The sequence below is a fragment of the Ruditapes philippinarum genome, unplaced genomic scaffold (assembly GCF_026571515.1).
Source record: "Ruditapes philippinarum isolate M1 unplaced genomic scaffold, ASM2657151v2 ctg1859_1_1_1_1, whole genome shotgun sequence".
NCBI classification, from domain to species: domain Eukaryota; kingdom Metazoa; phylum Mollusca; class Bivalvia; order Venerida; family Veneridae; genus Ruditapes; species Ruditapes philippinarum.
The window spans coordinates 46,189-66,744 of NW_026860422.1; the positions used below are offsets into that span (position 1 = coordinate 46,189).

Consider the following 20,556-nt stretch of genomic DNA (forward strand, 5'->3'; position numbering starts at 1 on the left):
GTAGTATTGGTCGGTTATCCACGTTATATATTTCGGTTATCCGCGTTATATATTTCATACATACTCATTAGTATGTAGTATTGGTCGGATACCCACGTTATATATTCCTTACGTACACATAAGTATGTAGAGAAGGTCGGTTACTCACGTTATATATTCTGTATATACTATATTAGTATGTAGGGTTGGTCGGTTACCCACGTTATATATTTCGTACATACTCATTAGTATGTATTTTGGTCTTTACTCACGTTATATATTCCGTACGTACACATAAGTATGTAGAATGGGTCGGTTGCCCACGTTATATATTCTGTATTTACTATTTTAGTACATGTATATAGGATGGGTCGGTTAACCACGTTATATATTCCCTATGTAGAATGTACGGACTATAAACCGTTGGTAACCAACGTTGTTAAAAAAATTATTTAGTGAAAGTGAACATATTTTGCTCATTATCTTTAATAGTAAATTATGAAAAAATACCACACTTTACAAAATGTTGATTGGAATGAGAAAATATGCATGTTGGACTTAAATGTAATATTTTTCTAAAATGAACATTTTTTTACACTATCATTATGATATAGTTAATTGATGGAGAAATACGTGTAAAGAGTTTTGGTAGAATGGTGTATATGAATATATAAATAATAAGCTTTATGCTTTATTATTATGCGCACGAAAATCAGGAGCTATGGATCTAATTTGATAACAGTTTCATAAAATTATACATTTGTAAGTGGTATAAATTTGATAGAGTTATTCTAAACATTCTCATACTATTCCAATATAACCATTACTTACTTTCGATTTGATTTCTAGCTGAATTAGACTTAAAATATCTCTTAGAATAAAACTAAAAACTTTTTATAGTGCAGACTTTATCGTGTATTTAAACATATACTGTAAGAACTGTTAAAGAAAATCATTTACCGGTGTTATTGACTTTCAACGACTAATGTTTAGTCCCTTTGCTTAACGAATATAATGCACGGTCTTTCGAAAAGGCAATTAAAACATCCTTTAGATGAAATAAAATTGTATTTGGTATTTGTAGTTTTAAAACTGAATGATTTTTTTACAGATATCTTCTGAAAACGATAAAAATGACTTACAAAAACTGACAGTAAGTACATTGTAGACAAATTTACATTTCTGTGGTAAATCTATGTAGTCGCTTTAACCTTAATATAAACTACATGTTATATATTTGAAAGCGATTATAGTTTAATCTATTTGAGAATTAAAAAAAAACTGATTTTAAAATACGATAACTTGTTACAAAATAACAAACACAATTTGTTTCTGAGAAAAATTGTAAATAATTTGTTGTTTTATTTCTCGCTCTACATACATCATATCTGTTTTCATTAAATTATATTAATTTCTGCTTCAAGGTGTCTGAAACTATTAATGACAGGGTTCTGAGGCTTGCAAAGGGAAAGCCTGGCTTTGTTAACAAAGCTGGAAAAGCCACCGGGCAGCCACACTTAAATGTACGAGAGGAAGATGAAGATTTCGGAAAGGTAAATCTTAAAGAAATATTTTTATATTGGAACATTGACACTTCATTTATAAATCCATCATCAGTTTTTCACGTTATATATTCCGTAATTTAGGATGGGTCGGCCACCCAAATTAATATATTCCGTACATACAACATCAGTATGTAGTACGGGTCAGTATCCACGTTATATATTCCGTACAACTACATTAGTTTTGAGGATAACCAACGATGTTATACACCAGTCTTATGAACATATTTTGCTCATTTATATAAAACTTGTTAAAAGAAAAATACCATAACTTACGAACTTTTTTATGGGAATTACATAATTGGCATGCAATATTCTTTAAAAACAAACAATTGTTTACACTATCATTTTGATTTGGCTAATTGAGTAGAACGTGCAATGGGTTTTGGTGGAATTGTGTCATATGAATATAGAAATAATTATCAATATTATTCGCACGACACATTATCCTACATTTTATGGTTGGATTGCATTTTTATAATTTCTTGATGTAAATGTGATAAATTGATTGATTTTTATTTTTTAAAGTGTATCAATTTCAATGAAATTATTGTCGGGGCGTTGGTGTATATGTTATTAACATTTTTATATCTCAGTGCATAAAAACGATAACAAATGGAATCACTTTGAATTTTGATGTACCTGCTGATTTTCAAAGCGGACCCTGTTTAGACAATTTTGAAATTTAAGTTTGGTTAAACCTAAGTTATGATCATGCTTCCCAAAACGTTACCTTATGTTTAGTGCCCTTATTGTTTTGGCTAGACCGATCTTTGAATATATCGATGTGTCAATCAATATGAAAACATGGTCGCTTTATGCTTCCATTTAAACACCATACATCCATACGTAACATTTCAAGTTCTTGTTGATAAATGTTTCTTATAATTTAGAATGTATCCGCTTCTACAGAAACAAATTCCAGGTTACTTATATTCTTGCACTATTTCAAATAATTCGTTTCTCGTATGTATTTAGTACTATTTACTGAGTTGCTTGTACTTTTGAGTGAGAAAATTGAAATGTTCTTTTCACCTATTTACTTATTTTACATTGGTATGAAGGTCACTTATTTTCCAAAGACTATTTTGTTAAACGGTGTCGAAGAATTTTGAAATTGCAAAATATTTTCGTGGTGTTGTTGTTGTTATTATCATTTTGATACTTAATTAAGTGATTAATATATTGGATTCAGTTTGTAACCAGTTATACAATTAATCAGTTACCAGTTTGTAACCAGTTATACAATTAACCAGTTACCAGTTTGTAACCAGTTATATAGGGAGAATGTTACCAGTTATGTAAAATGTAAAAAAATTAGTTTGGTTAAGCATATTTTGTCAATATGTTATGAATAACATAAGTGAATTAATTATTAAAATTATAATAATTATGTCTGTAATTTTGCAATTATCTGTTGAACAAAGATGCTAAGATATTTTGATAAGAATTCTTAAAAGGATTCATAGTACAATAAATTTCTCTTCAAAGGAATCTCGTCCATCCAAAGAAATTGCTTAGCAGGTTAGGAAAAAACCTAGGCGAAATCGAAGCCCTCTTAACAGTCCTGAAACGCTTCCCAAAGAAAAACAAATACTTGAGAGAATAAATGAAGGCGATTTGACAGGGGAGGAAAATGACGAAGAAAAAGAAATAAAAAGGGTATATTTCATTTTATCTTTTACATTAGACTGTTAAAAATCTTTAAATACTTTACTTTATTCACATTTAAGCGGTCAAAGATATTCACTTCAAACTTTAAACATTTATTATCAAAAATTTCAAATCTTTGAAAATTCGAAAGCTTGAATGAACGCTTGCAGATATTTCATTGTGGAAGAAATAGAACGGTTCATATAATTGAAAATCAAATGAGAAAGTTTTATATGATCAATTTATTTTTTCATGGAAGGTATCAAAGCCGTCTGAAATAATCAAGGAGACAGCTGGAAAACCTTCAAAACGACGACGACAAAGTCCTTTTGCTGTTAAGACAGGGCAGTCACAGGAAACAGTGGATGAGTGGGATTGGGAAGATTGTGTTGGAGAAGGAGGAAAGGTAAATAAAGCTAGGGTTACTATATTCAGTGTTACACAAAAATTGAATAAAAATTAACATACACTGCTTCCTTAGTAAATGACTGAAAGTTACCAAACCATGTAAGTGTACTGGAATATAAGATGATTAAATTTTTGTCGTGGAATTAAATTAGTGAACAAAGTAAAAGTAACACAATCTGTCCATAGTTCTCTAAGTAAATGAGAAGAAGTTAAAAGAAACGCAAACATCAAAAAAGATATTGACATCATTGAAATGATGTAAAAAAGGATGAATTAAATGTTCGACAAAATTTGAAAGAACAATGTTATGCAAATCAAATGTGAATTGCCCATGTTTTATGTTAAAAGTGTATCAGTTACATTCACAATGAGAAGAAGAAAACATGCAACTGTTGTCACTGGTTGTATAGGTCGTGAACAGCGTTCCTTGGCATGTTAGTTAATTGTATAGTGGTATTTGAATTCAAAAACATAACAGATTACTGTTGCAACTAGATCCCTCGCGAAAACAACAGGTACTTGACACACTGCTGTTTCAAATCTTTGAAGAAGAGGCAAAACAATTGTTGGATATTTTGATTTTATAGCACATGTTCAGTTTCAGTTGCGATAACTTACTGTTTTACTTTCACAGCGATCTATACCATCAAAGGTGATTGCTAAGAGGGCTGGAAAGCTATCTCGCTTATATCGAAGATTTGCTAACAAATTTGGGGGATTCACGGAGCGAGCGCAGCCACGCAAGTCAGCACATAAAAGAAATATGCCAAGCTCAGATGATGATGATGATGGTGATACCGAACAGGTAGAAATTATAAAATATAATGTAGAATAATGTAAACTTCTCTGCTTCAATTTTAGCAGTGTGCGAATTAACTATAACTATAAAAATTACTTTGAAAATTATTAATATTCGCTTTAACTTTTGCTATGCCTGGTTGAAGTTTTGAATGTATTTTCTACCTTACTCCCTTAAAAAAGTTTTCTTCAAATTTCACAATGTTTATGGGTCTTAGACCAAGAACTGTAGCATTAATGACCAATGATAGATAAAGATTCCAATGATGCCTTATCTACAAACATTAACTGTATTATAGTTACTGAGCCAGTTTCACTACTATATAATTAGATTTTAATTAATGTTACACTTTTTTAGTTCAGTAGATATAGTTATTTGATAGACTCCATATGATTATTTTTTCAAACACATAAAATCTTCATACACAGAAATTAGTTGAGTGCGTTGACTGTTTCAACACTCATTCTTACATTTCTTGATAAAAAGTGGTTGTTATATACAAAAAAATGTTATATTCAAAACTGTTCTAATAACGAAAATCACAGGCGTCCAAATATTGCAAAAAAAGAGATGCTTCACTGATTCATTGCGTATGTCATTACAGAAATTGACACTTGTTGCAATAAAACAAAAAGAAACAATGAAATAGGACCTGCAAAAATGTTTTTAGCAAGAACACCACACATGCTGGACAATATATGCCCGAATGTAAATTTGTCTGAGTAATCAAATGTTAAAGTTTAGTAAAAATCGTCCGGACATATAATGATCCGAAGTTGGCCATAATAAGGTACATGTATTTTGTAGGTTTGTCGTTGGGATATAATATAGTCAAGATAATTATATAAATTAATCCAATTTGTAAACGCCCACTTTTATCAATTTTATATATTTATTTATGAGATTATCAATCAAAGTAATTAAAGAAAAGATGATACAGATTCTAAATGAAGGAATTGGCTAAATTGTATTGAATGATAAGGCAGTCGAATTAAGTTCACACTTTGTAGTGTTTACTTTAAGACTTGAGTCTTAAGTTAAATGTAAAGGCTCGAGCGTTAATGTATTGACCAAAGTGGTCCAGCATTTAACTGCTAGTCATTAGTAAAGTTCGGTTATTTATTCATTCAGCAAACAATATAATTACAACTGATTGGATAACGATAACTAAAAAATCTAGAAACTGATTCGTTAATTACTATCACTATTGACCAATCAAATCACTTCTTTTATTTAACGCTTGGTAAGAGACTCAAAATGAATGCCTCCATAATAATAAAGAAAATATGAGAATGTAATATTAAGTAATTTGTGAAAAAGTAAGTTAATAAAAGTCAACCTATTACACAAAAATAATTTTCCATTTAGAGAAAAAACTCACTCAAGAAACCTGTAAGAAAAATGTTTTATCTTAATTATCATTATGATGCTTACGACATCTAATGTGAAGGCATTTTGTACCCTAAGTGAGTGCATGATACATAAAACTTTTATAGAGGTCTACTAGGCAATGATTTATGCCAAATATAGAGGCATGGTATTTATCCACAAAAGATTTTTGACGATATGATTTTTTTCAATCTTGAAATTTATTGAAAAATGTAAACATGGTTTTGATAATGTTTCAAGAGCGTATGGTGCTAGATATGAACTTAAACTCTAATCCCTTGGCTTTACAGTTTCAATTAAGATTTTAATGAGTTTTCCAGTGACATCTGGACGGGCAAATGTTGACCCCATGGACATGATATATAACAATTTTGCAGACATTCATAAGGTATTGTTACATGCTTAAAAACTTTGCTATTGGCATTGTAGTTTCACAAAATAAGACTTAAAAGTGTTTTCTAATACAAATCTATATCAGCTCATTGACCACAGTGGCGGGGCCAACAATGACCCAAAGGACATGATTCATATCAGTTTTGTCAAAAACGCATGTTACATGCGAAGTGTAGACATTGCAGTTTCACAAAATGAAATGTTAATGTGTTTTCCTATATATGTCTATATAAGTCTATATAAATCAATCAATACACGGGGTTGGGCCAGATTGGATCTCAGTAAGCTTGAACGGTGTTCTGCACATCGTCCCATTACTAGTAATATTTCTGCCAAACGGTTTAAATTCTTTCTATTGGTTCAAACAATAAAGAGCAGACACAGAATTTTGAAATTGATACCAGTGACTGCATTAATAAATAAGTGTGAACTTGACTTGAGAAAGGTCAAACCTGCGCTTTGCAAATCGTCTCATTATAATTTACATTTTTGCCAAAAAGTTTTAATTTGCTTCCACCAGACTCGAAAACTGCTAACAGACAAACCGACGGACGAACGACCAGGTGTATAACATAATACGCCGATATTGTTTCGGTCGTATAAAAAGCAGAAGTGATATAGCTGAATACATTTCGTCCTGATTACGAATCATATTGTCATTTGATTGAAATTGGAACTCCTCGGTCTCCAAACAGATGACAAATGTCACCCAAAATAATTTGTCTCTGCTCTCATGAAACCATGGACATAACGTTTGTACTCGCAAAGAGATCTTGCGTTGCCGATTCCAAGGAGTTTTTGTGTTTTGACTTGATTTAAAGTGTTACAATGCTACTAAACTAAGTCCACCAGGGTAATAACAATATTGATATACAAGAAAAGTTTATCGCACTCAGCTATCTTGGAAAATTATTTATATATGTCACATTGTCATTTTGGTTCATCTGTGAAATAAAGATACTAAAAACGAACGTTTATTTTCTTCCTTAATTTTATGACAGGCACGTGAGGACAAAAACACGGACGAAACACAAGTGATAAATGAAATATTCATAGATAGCTCAGAAGAAATGGTAGGTTGAATAATATGATTACACTTTCCCAACGATTTTGCGTCACCTATGGTTTTTACTTCCATTTAAGAAAGTCGGAAATGTTAAGAAAGAAATACGTTGAAGAAAAAGACCGATGAAAAATTGAAATATTATTTGACGCAAATAAATCTTATAAATTGTTTTCATGTCTGCCCCACAAAATGGGACACGAATAGTGTCTGTGTGTGTGTGTGTGGTGTGTGTGTGTTGGTGCGTGTGTATGTGTGTGTGTGTGCGCGCACGCGTGTGTGTGTGCGTTCGTGTGTCAGATGGCTTGTCCACTGTGAACTGATGTAAAATGCCCATCAAATATAAATTTCCTTCACCATATGTTTGATGCATGTCATGTCAATGTATTTTAACAATTTAAATTTATTCTTGAGCAAAGACAAAAAAGAAAAGACTTAATTTCAACTGCATGCTTCTAATTGGTTTATATTTTGCAATTACTACGCATCACTTTATTCTTTAAGTACGAGTCAATGTCTTAAACAAGATATCAATAGTTCTTCATTAATTGTTCCAGGTTTTGAAAACATTCCATCAACTGATACATATGGGTGAGGACCTAAATTATTTGTGCAAGGATAAATTAGGTCGTTCTATCTTACATAAAGCGGTAGACAATAATTTTCTCAGCGTTGTAGAAAAGTTGCTCGACTATGATTTTGACCCGCTGTGTTACGATGATAACTACCATATGCCGCTTCATATAGCCATAACAAAAGGATATGATGAAATGGCTGCGCTCATTGTTAGTAAACTTGACAATTTTGTGTAAGTTTAATATTTTACTACTTGCGTATATCTATGATCTTTTTTGTCTAGATATTAATGTTAGTTCGAGGTTTTGGTTATGAAATGCGCTCCTGTGTTTACGTAAACTGTTGTCTTGTTGTTTTATACTTTATTCAAAATAATATAAAGTATGTCTAGATGTTGAACTTTGTGTCACCCAACCTTTATGATTGCAATAGAACTAACTACATTGTATTGCTTCTGATATTAAACTAAACTTCCTGAACTAAATTCTTATATAAACTTGAAAGATTAATGCACTTTAATTGTAAGAAATATGTCTAACGGTAAACAAACTGGAATTGAAATACAGTTAATTATGTGTTGATTCAACAAACGACTTTTACGTTTATGACAATTAAGAAACTAAACGCGTTTTTGATATGATGCTTATTGTTTTCAGAGTCAGACGTCTTTTTGGAGACAATGAATCGAAAGCAAACAAATTTCGGGGAAAATCGAGTGTATATAAACGCACATTACTCAGTACCGGTACAGACTTGAGCAAATTCAAAACATTTAATGAAAACACTGTGAAGCCAATGTTTACAATTAATGAATTGATAGAATATAATCTTGATGTAAGTATTAGTGTTAGCAAATATGGAAGGTAATTAACAACAAAAGACTGCTGGTTATGACCACCTAGAACAATCAATAAAATAATATTTTGATTTGTGTTATATGCTTATTAAAGTAAGTGCTTCCTCCCAGTTTCCTATTTCTTTGCACATGGTCGATCACATAATTTACATTTCATACAGTTAATAATAAAACCATATATTAACAACATAAAATCCAAATTGTTCATATAAATTCTGTTAATTTCACCAAGTTTTGTAGCTATATTATTTCCAGACAGTTTGATTAAGCAAAAGTGTATTCCTGTTATGATTTGTCTATCATTTAATTATATCAAAAATATGTAGTAAGCAATACCGGATTGTATTTACAGCAAACACTGATGCAAGTGTTGGACAGTTTCCTGGAAGAACAACGAAATGGCTCATATAATGTCCATATAAAACTACTGGATATTGATGATAACAAACAAGAACCCACTCATGAAGATTTCGATTTCAAATGCTATACAACTTTTCATACCCTGGCAACTTGCGACAAAAAAGTAAGCGTGCCTGCATGTATGAACTACTAGTACATGTATTTCTTTCTTTAAATGAGCGTGGACGTCTTCTTTCGTGTAAGTTATTTAATGATTCTGTATGAATAGATGACTTTTGCTCCAATCAAAAAATTTTTTCAATAATTTCTGTATATTTATTAGGGAATAATATACATTTGGACAATTTCAGAATGTAGCCACATTCAAAAAGAAAATTTGTAAGAAAGTAGTAATATTTGAGTGTTCTTGAACTTTCAGGTCACATTTACACTATGTGAATTGATGGCTAGTGGAACACCAATATTTATAGAAATTTTTTGTGTTAGTGCCGAGACTTAGAATATGAATGAAATTAACTAATGATTTTTGTCTCTTAAGGATATTCATTGATTGTCCTTAAAAGAAGAAGAATATAGTATCTCGTCAATAGGCAATGATAATTTATTGTTAGGTAAAAATAGCAGTATAATCTGATATTTTTTTTTTTGGCCGCAAGCATTGTAGTTAATGTCTGAATTATTTTTGTCTCTTTACTTTTAAGTCTTTAAAAACTTTTCCTGCAAATGTTAAGAAAGATATTGTATGTTCAACATATTATTATAATTTTAAGGACGCTCTAAACCATCCTGCTGTACGGACGTATGTTGAACACAAATGGAGAAACTGGTGTCAGGCTCGTTTTCTGTAAGTCATCATTAAACGTTTAAGTGTCATATATATTCTGTAATGGTCTTTGAAGCAACTACCTCTTGGCTTCAAATGAAATGTTTTGATATTTAACTGAATATTCTGATTGTTTTTGTTTCATACATCTGATAAATGCCTCTTGCTTAGAATACTTTTAATGTTTTGCCGTTTACTTTTACCTATTATTGTTTTCAAATAAAAAAAGAAAATAATTAATGTATTTTGTTTTGTTAAATTACAGGCGATACTTCTTCCTGTACCTGTTAAGCTTATTTTGCTGGACGTATTCGGCTGTGACAGGAGTTAGCGCCCCTGATGTGCATACTTACGACACGAGGCTTCAACATTCCCGGGCATTTTTCGAAGTCATTGCATACTTATTTGCACTTGGAATTTTGTTCATGGAAATTTTACAGATTCTAAGGTAGCATGATCAATGGCAAATTTTTTAAAGAGTCAAATTTAGTTGTTTTTAGTGTAATTATTAGTTGTGCGGTAAATAAAACTGTACTGTCCTGTTTCTGAGATAAGGAATGGTTCGGAAACACATTGAACATAGGTCATTATTCATAGCCTAGATTTATAGATTTCTAAATCAGGTGAACGAATAAAACCCATCATAAACGTCTTGTAAATGTCTTAGAATTTTATTTCATAGATCATTGAAATTGAGCTTTTTGCTGTTTTCCAGACACAGGTGGTACTATTTCTCTCAGGCTTTCAACATTTTGGAATTAACTTCTGCAGCACTACTAGTGATGGTTTTACCACTACGCTACATCAACGTTACAGTACACTGGTACTTTTACGCCATTGGATATTGTTTATGGGGAATGAAAATATTCAAATATTCCATAGTGTTCAAGTAACTATTTCTTTGCTTTTGTTTTTTGTTATAATTTTTAACGCGTTTTGTTTGCACAGTTTGAACTATGACAATAAGCAGAAATTAACATTATTCTGTTTGTATTCACAAACGACATATCAATTGAACAGAAACACACCGATTTCTGTACATCGGAGCATTTTATTATTTCATACAGTATTTCTCTCCTGATTTTATAGAATATGACATTTGGTAAAATAAGTTTATTTCAAAAAAAAAAAATAATAGAGAAATACAGAATCCCCAAAGAAAGCCCAACACGACAAAATTGTAAATGTTGCAGGCTCGGTTTGATTGAGTTTGTTCATGGACGGTACTTGAAAGTGCAAGTTACCGTCCACGCTCCCTAGCACCGGCTTAAGCAGAATTCAACATTTAAACACTAAAATGGTGAAATTTTGAATTTAAAAACATCCGCAGATGTGTTCATACGTCTGTTCAAGCCGAGCTGCCAAGCAGTCAAATAGTTATAGGGGAAGTTATCAGGCTAGGTCGGAGCTCGTTCATGCATGTACTGCTTCTTTTACCATAAAATGACGTCAAAAGAATGTGACTCTTAACCTTAACAAGAGTTGTCTGTAGGGCAGAGGGCTCGAATATTCCGGCTGTTTGATAATAAAACAGGAGACTGGCTAATGGAAGAAATAACAAGGAAGAAGATTTCATTCGATAATATGCATGACATAGATATGCGTCTTGGTTACTGACCAAAGAATATTGACTGTTCATCTTAGCGCTATATTTCATTGATATCTATGCATAAGTTATGTCCTGGAAAAATGATCTCCAATTGTAATTTCTAACACCTGAATTACTTTTTCGTGAATCATCATTATCTTCTGTTTAAGAGATGCTCACCAGAATTGTTCTAAATACAACTGCCCTAATTCTGTCTTTTCAAATGAATATCTTCATAAGTTTTAAATATTGTTGTTGAATGCAATACTTAAACTAGGAAATTTCTAATTTCTATACGGGCAAAAATTCTGTTTAAATACGTGTTAGAGTTATGGGCCTTAGACATTGTCTGCCAATTATGATCTCAAATAAGTGTATGTTACAAGTAAATATATTTAGTGGTTGATGAAATATCATGTCGTACAAGGTGTTGCACTCTAAACTTTAACCAGTGTGAGAAACCGATCTCAACGCTCGGGTGAGCAGGAGTAATCCCAATTTTCTTCAAATGGTCGGGCTAAGACGAATTTGGTCAAACAACGCGGACATGTTACTACACTTTTCGTGTTCATAGAAATTTCTGGTAGTTATCTTTCAGACATTCATGACATGTTATCTTTTTTAGTGAGACAGGAATATATGCAGAGGTGATCAAACGGATTATTGTTCAAGATTTTGTTCAATTCAGTATTCTGTTTGCGGTGGTAAATCTAATATTTTCTGGAACATTCATACTGATTTTGAAGGCAGACGATAACTTGAATGCTCACGCAGAGACGAGGTATATATTTTTTAACAGTTATGGGACGGTGTTTTTTCCTCGATAAATTCTCGTTGACACATTCAAGAAATGTCTGATTAAAGTCTACTAGGGGATCATTAATTTCAAGTGTTAGGTTTGGTTAAAGGCCAAATGTTAAAAACCCAATACATTTTTTTCTTCTTTAGAAAGGGCAAACGTGACTTTGTGTCATAATGTTATAATTATGGACTTGCGGATTGTTAGATGCTTATCGTCTAAAAGAATGAATGTAATATTAAGGTAGAATATTGAAAATAAAGTGGTATTTTGAATAACAACCAACATAATAAGTCACTCTTATTGTACTTATCGAGAAGCAAATGAAATTTCTTTTAGGGAAATGTAACATGGCATCAAAAATATAAAACTAAACCTTTGGGAATAACAAAAATTTACATAACGAGGATAAGTGGACCTAATAGCGACTTTGATGTTAAATGCAGGTTTCAATATTGCTTGGCCTGTATCTATTACACAGACCTGTACAATACATGTTGTCTTTTTTTCTCCCTCTATTTGAGATAGCAAACGATTCGTTTATATATATTCATGAAGGATTGTCAGCCGTTTTTGAAATAAACATTTTAAGACTTAGGATTCTGCTGTTCAAATGTTCAGGTATTATGTGCTGTTTTCACGCAAAACTCTGGACTCTGTACAAGTATTTAAAACGAAGTAATTGAAATACAGATACATTTCTATACTATTTCAGCTCATTTCAAGGCACAATGTACGTAGGTTTGCGGACTTTGATTGAAGCTGCCGCTATAGTCGAATACTCTGGAACAGATGGATATAGGTATGATACTGGTATATATTTATCTAGACTTACATATAATTAGTCACGTAAATACGATAACAGTATGTGATATCTTTATGTATATGTGATATACAAACGATAGTCCTCACACTCTTTGTTTAATGATTGCCGGTGATATCGCAGATTGTGCTAAAATTGCTACATTGATCAATTTTGCTTGAATATTGGCATGGAAATTAATCATGACAAAACAGAGATAATTGTATTTCGAACTGGAGGTCGTGTTCGAGGGGTTAGAGTCGATGACTTCTAATCCAGTTACCTCTCTGGCGTGGGTTCGATCCCCGGGAGAAGCTTTGGTAGTTTAGCACGGAGGAAGGTAGTCTAATACTGGTGTAACTCTCCAGGAACGATGGTTAGTATATGACTGAAATACTGTTGGAATAAGGCGTAAAATGAAACAAACAAACAAACATCGTGTTTGTAATAATTATGAACCTTGCTGTTGTTGTTTTTTGCTTATGTTTTGTTTTGTTTTTTGTGTGTTCAAATAACAAACTTATTGTTGAAATCGGTAGGCATTCAAATATTCCATTTCCAGAACGCTTTTGCAACTTTTGTCTCGAAAATCATTTTTTTTCTTACATTGCAGTGAATATTATGGCGTTTTTTTTATTGTTTTTTTTTGTTTTTTTTTTTTGTTTTTTCTCATTGTAGCAAATATTTAGAAACTAGAAATATCTATTTAGTAAATTGGTATAATTTCGGAATTTGATAAGTTTTATGAAAAACTTTCATCAAATGATATTTTTGTAATTAATTAAATCATTACATTGTTATTTATGTAAATTTGCAAGTGGTATAATATATTTTCTATTGTTCGTTGCATATTTCTGGGACTTATAATGTGTATTGTATTGTTACGTTATTGAAATATGTTTTGTGCAACTAACGCATTTATTTCAATTGTACTTATATATATTGGTCGAGTGAGTTTTCCTGAAAATACTTTTTTGTTCTTTTTACTGAAACAGTTGTTCATTGATTACAATATTTAATCATATTATTTCTATTTACATACTATTATTTCTATATATGTCTATTATGACATAATTTAATTAACAGTAACACTATATTTGTTTTTACAGGACGGCTGGAACCATTTTAATACTGGTGTACATGTTTTTTACAATTGTTGCTTTGCTCAATATATTAATTGCTCAAGTCAGTGAAACCTACACTAGAACACATGGCGATTGTGTGAAGACAGTACGAGCAAATCGTGCATGGACTATTGCACGTGCAGAGAGAAATGAATGGCATATTCTTCCATGTAGACAAGTATGATGATGGTGTTTATATATCTTACAATTTTTAAAATATTCTTTTGTATTTAATGAAATTGTTTATTTGAAACTTACCTTCTTTATAAATCCATTTATAAACTTTCAACTTTGGCAATATTGTTGGTTACTATATAAATCGTCATGCTGAAGGAGTACTAGTTTAAATGTAGAGCTCACATTTAGCGTTATTTTGACATTTATTGTTACCGTTCATTGACATTGAAATGTAGGCCTTTACTGATAATGATGTCACTACTTTTATAAAATATTGCAGCCTCGCCGAGTGAAACATTACCTTGGCGTTATTAAACACATCGATTTAGATGCCATTAAGAAGAGAGAAAGTACCTTCATTGAACAAATATCAGAAAAGATTGTAAAAATCGAAAAAAAGCAAATAAAGGACGGCCTAGAAGTGCATACAGTGAAAACGAGGCTTGGTGAATCCACGCAACGTATTGAGGGCAAAATCGATGACCTTTCAGAACAACTGAAGAAAGTCCTAGATCTCTTGAAGGAACGAAATAAATAATATTATTTTTAGAAATTACCTATTGTTTTGATGCCGCAGGCTGCACTACGGAATGTGGTAAATGTGCTGGCTGTTTGCCGATCTCTTTACACCCATAATATCTTATAATTGTGAGAGCTGTTTTCAGGATTTTTTCTCTATAAAATGTGATATAAGTGATAAATATGTGGGCTGTTTACCAGGACTCGTGGTAAATGTGAGGCTGTAAACTGTCTCTTTTCGTGACATGCTGTAAACATATATTCCTACTTAGTATCATTCTACAATGTCACCTTTCAATGAAATCTTTGCTGCTGGAACTATATTCAGAAACTATCACCGTTTATTATGCTCGTGTGTGTTTATATATAATTTTACAGAACATGTAATATGTTCGAAAAATAATTTGAATTAAATAGCATTTTACTGTTGAAGTGTTATACTTCTATATGTCACATTGAGAAATCATGATAATACACAACTATATTTTTGAGCAAAGTATTTTTTTTTCGTGGATTTTTGTCTATAACATTTTTCTTTCATTTAACTTTTCAGTATGTGTATATATAGTTGTCATTGTAACAGATTATATTGTATAGAAGTATATTTTCCACTTTTATGCAATGAAAAAAGAATGAAGACGGCTCTTGGATATTACGTTGTATTATAAACTACGAAACATGTGAAACATTTAAAATTACTACTGTTTTGCAAATATTTTTAAACTTCAAGAGTCGCCTAGTACGCAAAGATTAAACAATTATCATGTTTTGAATATAGAACAGTTTATCATCATATCAAAATGGTTCAAAATAAACACAAATTATTTTGTTCAGGTAGACCTAAATTTGTTACAAATGGAACAGTCACAATGTGTATGTTAAAAACAGATATGTTCCATATGAGACACTGGATTAAAGAAAACATGTATATTATCTTAATCTACTATCAAATAGTGAACCATTGAATGTAAAGAAACAAAGACACTAAAGAACTAACAGATGGCGGAGGATTAATACGATACTTGCAAATTATTGGAAAAATAGTTCTCGTGGATTTTCATTCCAATACAACAACATCAAATATGAGAGTATTATAATGCATTTTTACATCTAACCAAACAGTTGTTAATTTTTATTAAATGTTTTTTTATTTTTCCTCTTAAAAGCGAGCAATTTTATTCAACATCATGTATTGAATTTTGCTTTTAAAACCGGTGCTAGGGAGTGAACGGTCAATTGGATTCAAGAACACACCAAAGAACATATTTTGAAGCTAATAATTTTGTTTCAAGAAACTTAAAAGTTTTGGTATCTTGTCAGTGTTTCCAAAAATACTCATTTACCATATAGATTAAACTATCTTTGTTTCTTTTGCTTTGTTGACAAATTGTATGATTAAAAAGAATTAGTATTTTGTATAGAAGTCAAAATACTACATGTACTTTGTATACATTTTCCTACCTTTATGGCACATTACTGCACATTCAGCGCTTCTTTTTGTATTTTCTGATCGTAAGATCAGTAAATACATAGCTAACATCCACGGTCTAACACAAAATTTCCTTACAGTCCTAACAACGCAAAGTAGTTCTCACTCAAAACTGCTTAAAAACCAGCAATTTAAAAGAAAGAATAATTTTTAATGTAGGCATTTAACAAATTACAGTGCATTAAAAGTTTAGATTAGTCAATAGAAATATGAGGTTACAATCACAAATTTCGCGGATGAATATCATTTTTACCCAATGAAAAATGTTCGGCTATTTCCGTAAAGCTTCGGATTATCATGAATATCATTTTAATCAATGAAAATGCTATTTTTGGCTATGTCGATTAATGAATACTCCAGAGCGTAGTACACAAATAAATCTGACTGTCGAGTAGTGGAATATATACATGTCGGACTGTTTTGGCGAGAAGATTTTCGTTAAATTATTTTCACCAGTGTTAAACAACAGGTTTATCGTGAACAATATACCTCGAAATTAATAAGGATTGCAAACACGAAATGGAAATTCTCAATTTAGAATTACATAATGTATTCGTTTTTATTCAAGGTACATATGTATTACTTCGCCGTGGTGCAGAGGTAAGCGGTCTCGTTGAGGGTGTGAGAGGCCTATGGTTCAAATCCTAGTCGAGGCAATTCTATTTTTTTTTTCATGCAAAATTCCATTTGTATCAATCTCAAACTGTTATAGAAGAAAATCAAAACGCTGTCGCTGCGTAAGATGAATTATAGTATATAAAAATTAACTTATACAGGAAAGTACATACAGATAGTCAGTATGATTTAGATTGCAAAGATCAGAAAATACCATAGAGCTGCAGCCCTTTGATTTCAACTGTTAAACATCTAACATACTCTAACAAATCTATTATTAAACATTATTACACATAAATGGCATTTCTAAAGAATTTAATAAATAATATTTCTGAGGCATAACGTGCCTCTTAACTGTATGTAATATACATGTATAATCACACACAATATGCAGAAAGGATAATTGTTAAAGTACATTTTTGTGTTTGAGTGTGCTTACAAGGCTAGTCTATCACAATTAAGATAGAAAAAAGTTACTTTGAACGCTCGTCAATAATAAGTAGAAGCAAACATTTTTATTCATCTTAAACGATTCTAAATATTTTCATCAAAAAAATGTTACCGTTTATCCATTTATCGAATATTGTCATCTAATTTCATTAAAATCAATGAAGATGTCGGAAGCATGCACAGTTGCACAAATTTGCTCGAAATTTGCAATCATATAAATCATAAAATCACTTATTTTCTTCTTGTGTATGTATAAAATATGATAAACAAGATCAAAAAGGAAAGGCGGCGTTCAATAAACGCAACCCCCACACGACCCAGCAACAAGAACTAGTGGCGTGGAGCCCAGGCGGACCCAAAACAAAAACAGGACAGGGCACAAGGCAGAGCACGGACAGGCTATCACTAAAATGATAAATAATTTGTAACTGATAAGGAATTCAAAGAAAACAAATAAATGATTGAATTATAGGAAATAATTTGTAACTGATAACGAATTCAAAGAAAACAAGCAAATTGAATTTATATCCCTCGTCGAGTACTGGCTATTACTAACTCAACAACTGAAGACGTAAGGTTTTATTTATATATATTTATTATAACAACGGGGCAACATTTTAAGCTGCCACACGGCACTTGAGACCTGCTATTGTGAAGTAAAAATATCTGGATATAATGTGCTTCCTCGGAAGTATTAATGACAACAAAATTACACGACAATTTACAGCCACTGTGATATATGACATGGACATAAAAAGATTTGCAGAAGTTCAAAACTTAGATTCATGCGTGTAAACAATTATACATGCAATGTGTAAAAATTACCTGTTTTTTGTTCACATATATACCTTTTTAATAAAATGTTGCGCACTTTTACAAGAAGAAATACATTCACACACAATCAGTAACATTTCGCAGAAAATTTGGTTGACTTTTCCTGACGCATGCGTTCAATTATATATTGGTCTTACAAAACTGCTTTCTACAAAGTTTAGTGGAAACTATTTTTAATATTATTTTTCTCGCATTTGAGTTAAACAATGAAGTACTAGTACAAATCTAGTAGAATGAAATAAGGCGTTCTCCTGGGTAAATGTTTTAATCACAAATCAATAAAACTTGCAGTTGGAGAGAGATTCTGCCGCAGAATCCTGCCTGACCATTCTATTTATGTTCGTTCTGCTGGCGATGACGCCTTAATGACGTTATGTATCTATTACAAAATATCAACACTATTTCACGTCTAAATTTTGCTCCTGTCAAACAGTAAAGTAAACAGTTAATAGAATGGTTTAAAAACATGACCATTAAAAGCATTGTCCAACAAAGAAACAGGTGATTATACTTCAAAGAATGTATCTCAATGTCAGAAACATGAGTAAAGTTTAAAGCCACTTGATAAATACTAATTGGTGCTGTAGTCAGAACAAAAACGGTGTTAAGACAAAAGATCAGCGGAAACAATGACTTCCGTTTTCGGGCAACTTTAAAGTTTCTTCTGAAGTCGCAATGTTCCAATTCAGATTTAGGAAAGTGTGGAATTTTCTGTTTCAGTTTATAAAGAATAAGCGAGTTTCCAATTATTATTAATGTACATGGAACAAAACAGTAAACCGTTGAGTCAATGAATGGCCAAATGTTTTGAAAGAAGTAACGATAGTCCTCGTTTGAAGCCGCACATGACGGGAAAATCGGTTCAATGTCAAATCTGTAAACTATTCCATAGAGTGCGTGAGAATTTAATATCATCAACATAACACAAAGGCAAACAACAACTATTTTAGCATATCTTTTAGATTCAACTCGCCGTGCTCGAAATGGAAACCAAACACATATAACTCTTTCAACAGTTATTATTGTAATAACCCAAGCCGAAAACTGAACTGATGTAAACAAAAACCAGGAGTGAATTTTACATCCGATAGATTTATAGTTTTTGATGTTAGAATCAAATGCTATGGTCAACCATTCCGTGAAGAAGCCCGTGTATAATGCAATTATATCTGACACAGCAAGAGCCGTCAGGTACACAGCCATAGCAGTTGTCTTCAATGACGATTTTGTGTATACGATTATAGTTAAACAATTACCTATGGTTCCAAGAAATAACAAAATTGGTGGAATTATAATCCAAATGCATCTTTTTATTTTGTATTCACGGTACTTTTGAATAATATCCGACTGGTTTGACCTTAAAATTGTATAATTTGAAAACGATGCAATTAGATAGTTCATACTTTACTCAAATATATTCAAAAAGCAAAATATGTTTACTCCGTTAATAATTTTGTTCTTGTATTGTGTACAAAATTTCTTCTGTAAAATGAAGCACTCAGATCACGGCAGTATTTTAATGTATCCGGAAAAACAAAACGTGACATTAGAGCATTTATTAACGTAACACTGCGTAGTATAAGAATTGTTTTTACATTAAGGCAGTATCGATTCGATTCAGAATGTCAAGGCTAGTCGTGGTTGCTTATTATTGATACAAGATAAGAAGTTAAGATATAAAATTAATACAATAGAATAGAGGAAAACAGAATCCCTAATGAAAGCCCAACTCGGCAAAATTGTAAAAAATTGCAGGCTCGGTTTGATTGAGCCTGTTCATGGCTCTATACTCTAAAGCTTATATTTATACAATAACAACATGTAGGAAGAAATACAAGCATGTATTTTATTTTTGTTTTTAATGACTGTCAACCTGTTTTCATCTGTGTATAAGTCAATTGAGCTGATCAAAATGAGCATTTCTGTAAACGGTAAGGTTTAGATACATACCTCTATTATATCAATGTCAGTTTACATGTGTTTGGTATTGTCTGATTGACCTGAACATTGCAAACTAATTTGAATGAGCCTGTACGTGAGGGATAATGAAAAAGTGTTTGAATCAATGAACCAGAAGGACCAATTTATTATATTTTTTGGTCAAGGGTATCAATAGTATTTTTGGAAACTCTGACAAGATACCAAAACTTTAATGTTTCTTGAAACAAAAATTTTAGCATAAAAATATGTTATTGGGTGTGTTCTTGGACGGTTGTGATAAACCCAAGTGACCAAGCCCAATTATATGTCCTTTATATCAACTTGATCAGCATTTGCAGCTACACTGAAATTGACCGA

General features: G+C 31.6%; 2 protein-coding genes across 2 annotated transcripts; one reads left to right on the plus strand and one right to left on the minus strand.

Annotated features, from left to right (window-relative positions):
- The first annotated feature begins 1,075 nt into the window (after positions 1-1,075).
- Positions 1,076-15,221, plus strand: LOC132760011 (uncharacterized). Its single transcript, XM_060751897.1, has 14 exons — positions 1,076-1,132; positions 1,404-1,532; positions 4,237-4,407; positions 7,185-7,256; positions 7,804-8,054; positions 8,479-8,656; positions 9,031-9,201; positions 9,809-9,882; positions 10,127-10,309; positions 10,577-10,750; positions 12,075-12,230; positions 12,964-13,050; positions 14,160-14,352; positions 14,632-15,221. The coding sequence occupies exons 1-14, from the start codon at positions 1,076-1,078 to the stop codon at positions 14,887-14,889; spliced, it is 2,154 nt and encodes a 717-aa protein (XP_060607880.1). The 3' UTR covers positions 14,890-15,221.
- A 3,367-nt stretch (positions 15,222-18,588) lies between these two features.
- LOC132760010 (neuromedin-U receptor 2-like) lies at positions 18,589-19,772 on the minus strand. Its single transcript, XM_060751895.1, has one exon. The coding sequence runs from the start codon at positions 19,657-19,659 to the stop codon at positions 18,589-18,591; it is 1,071 nt and encodes a 356-aa protein (XP_060607878.1). The 5' UTR covers positions 19,660-19,772.
- Between the last annotated feature and the right edge of the window lie 784 nt (positions 19,773-20,556).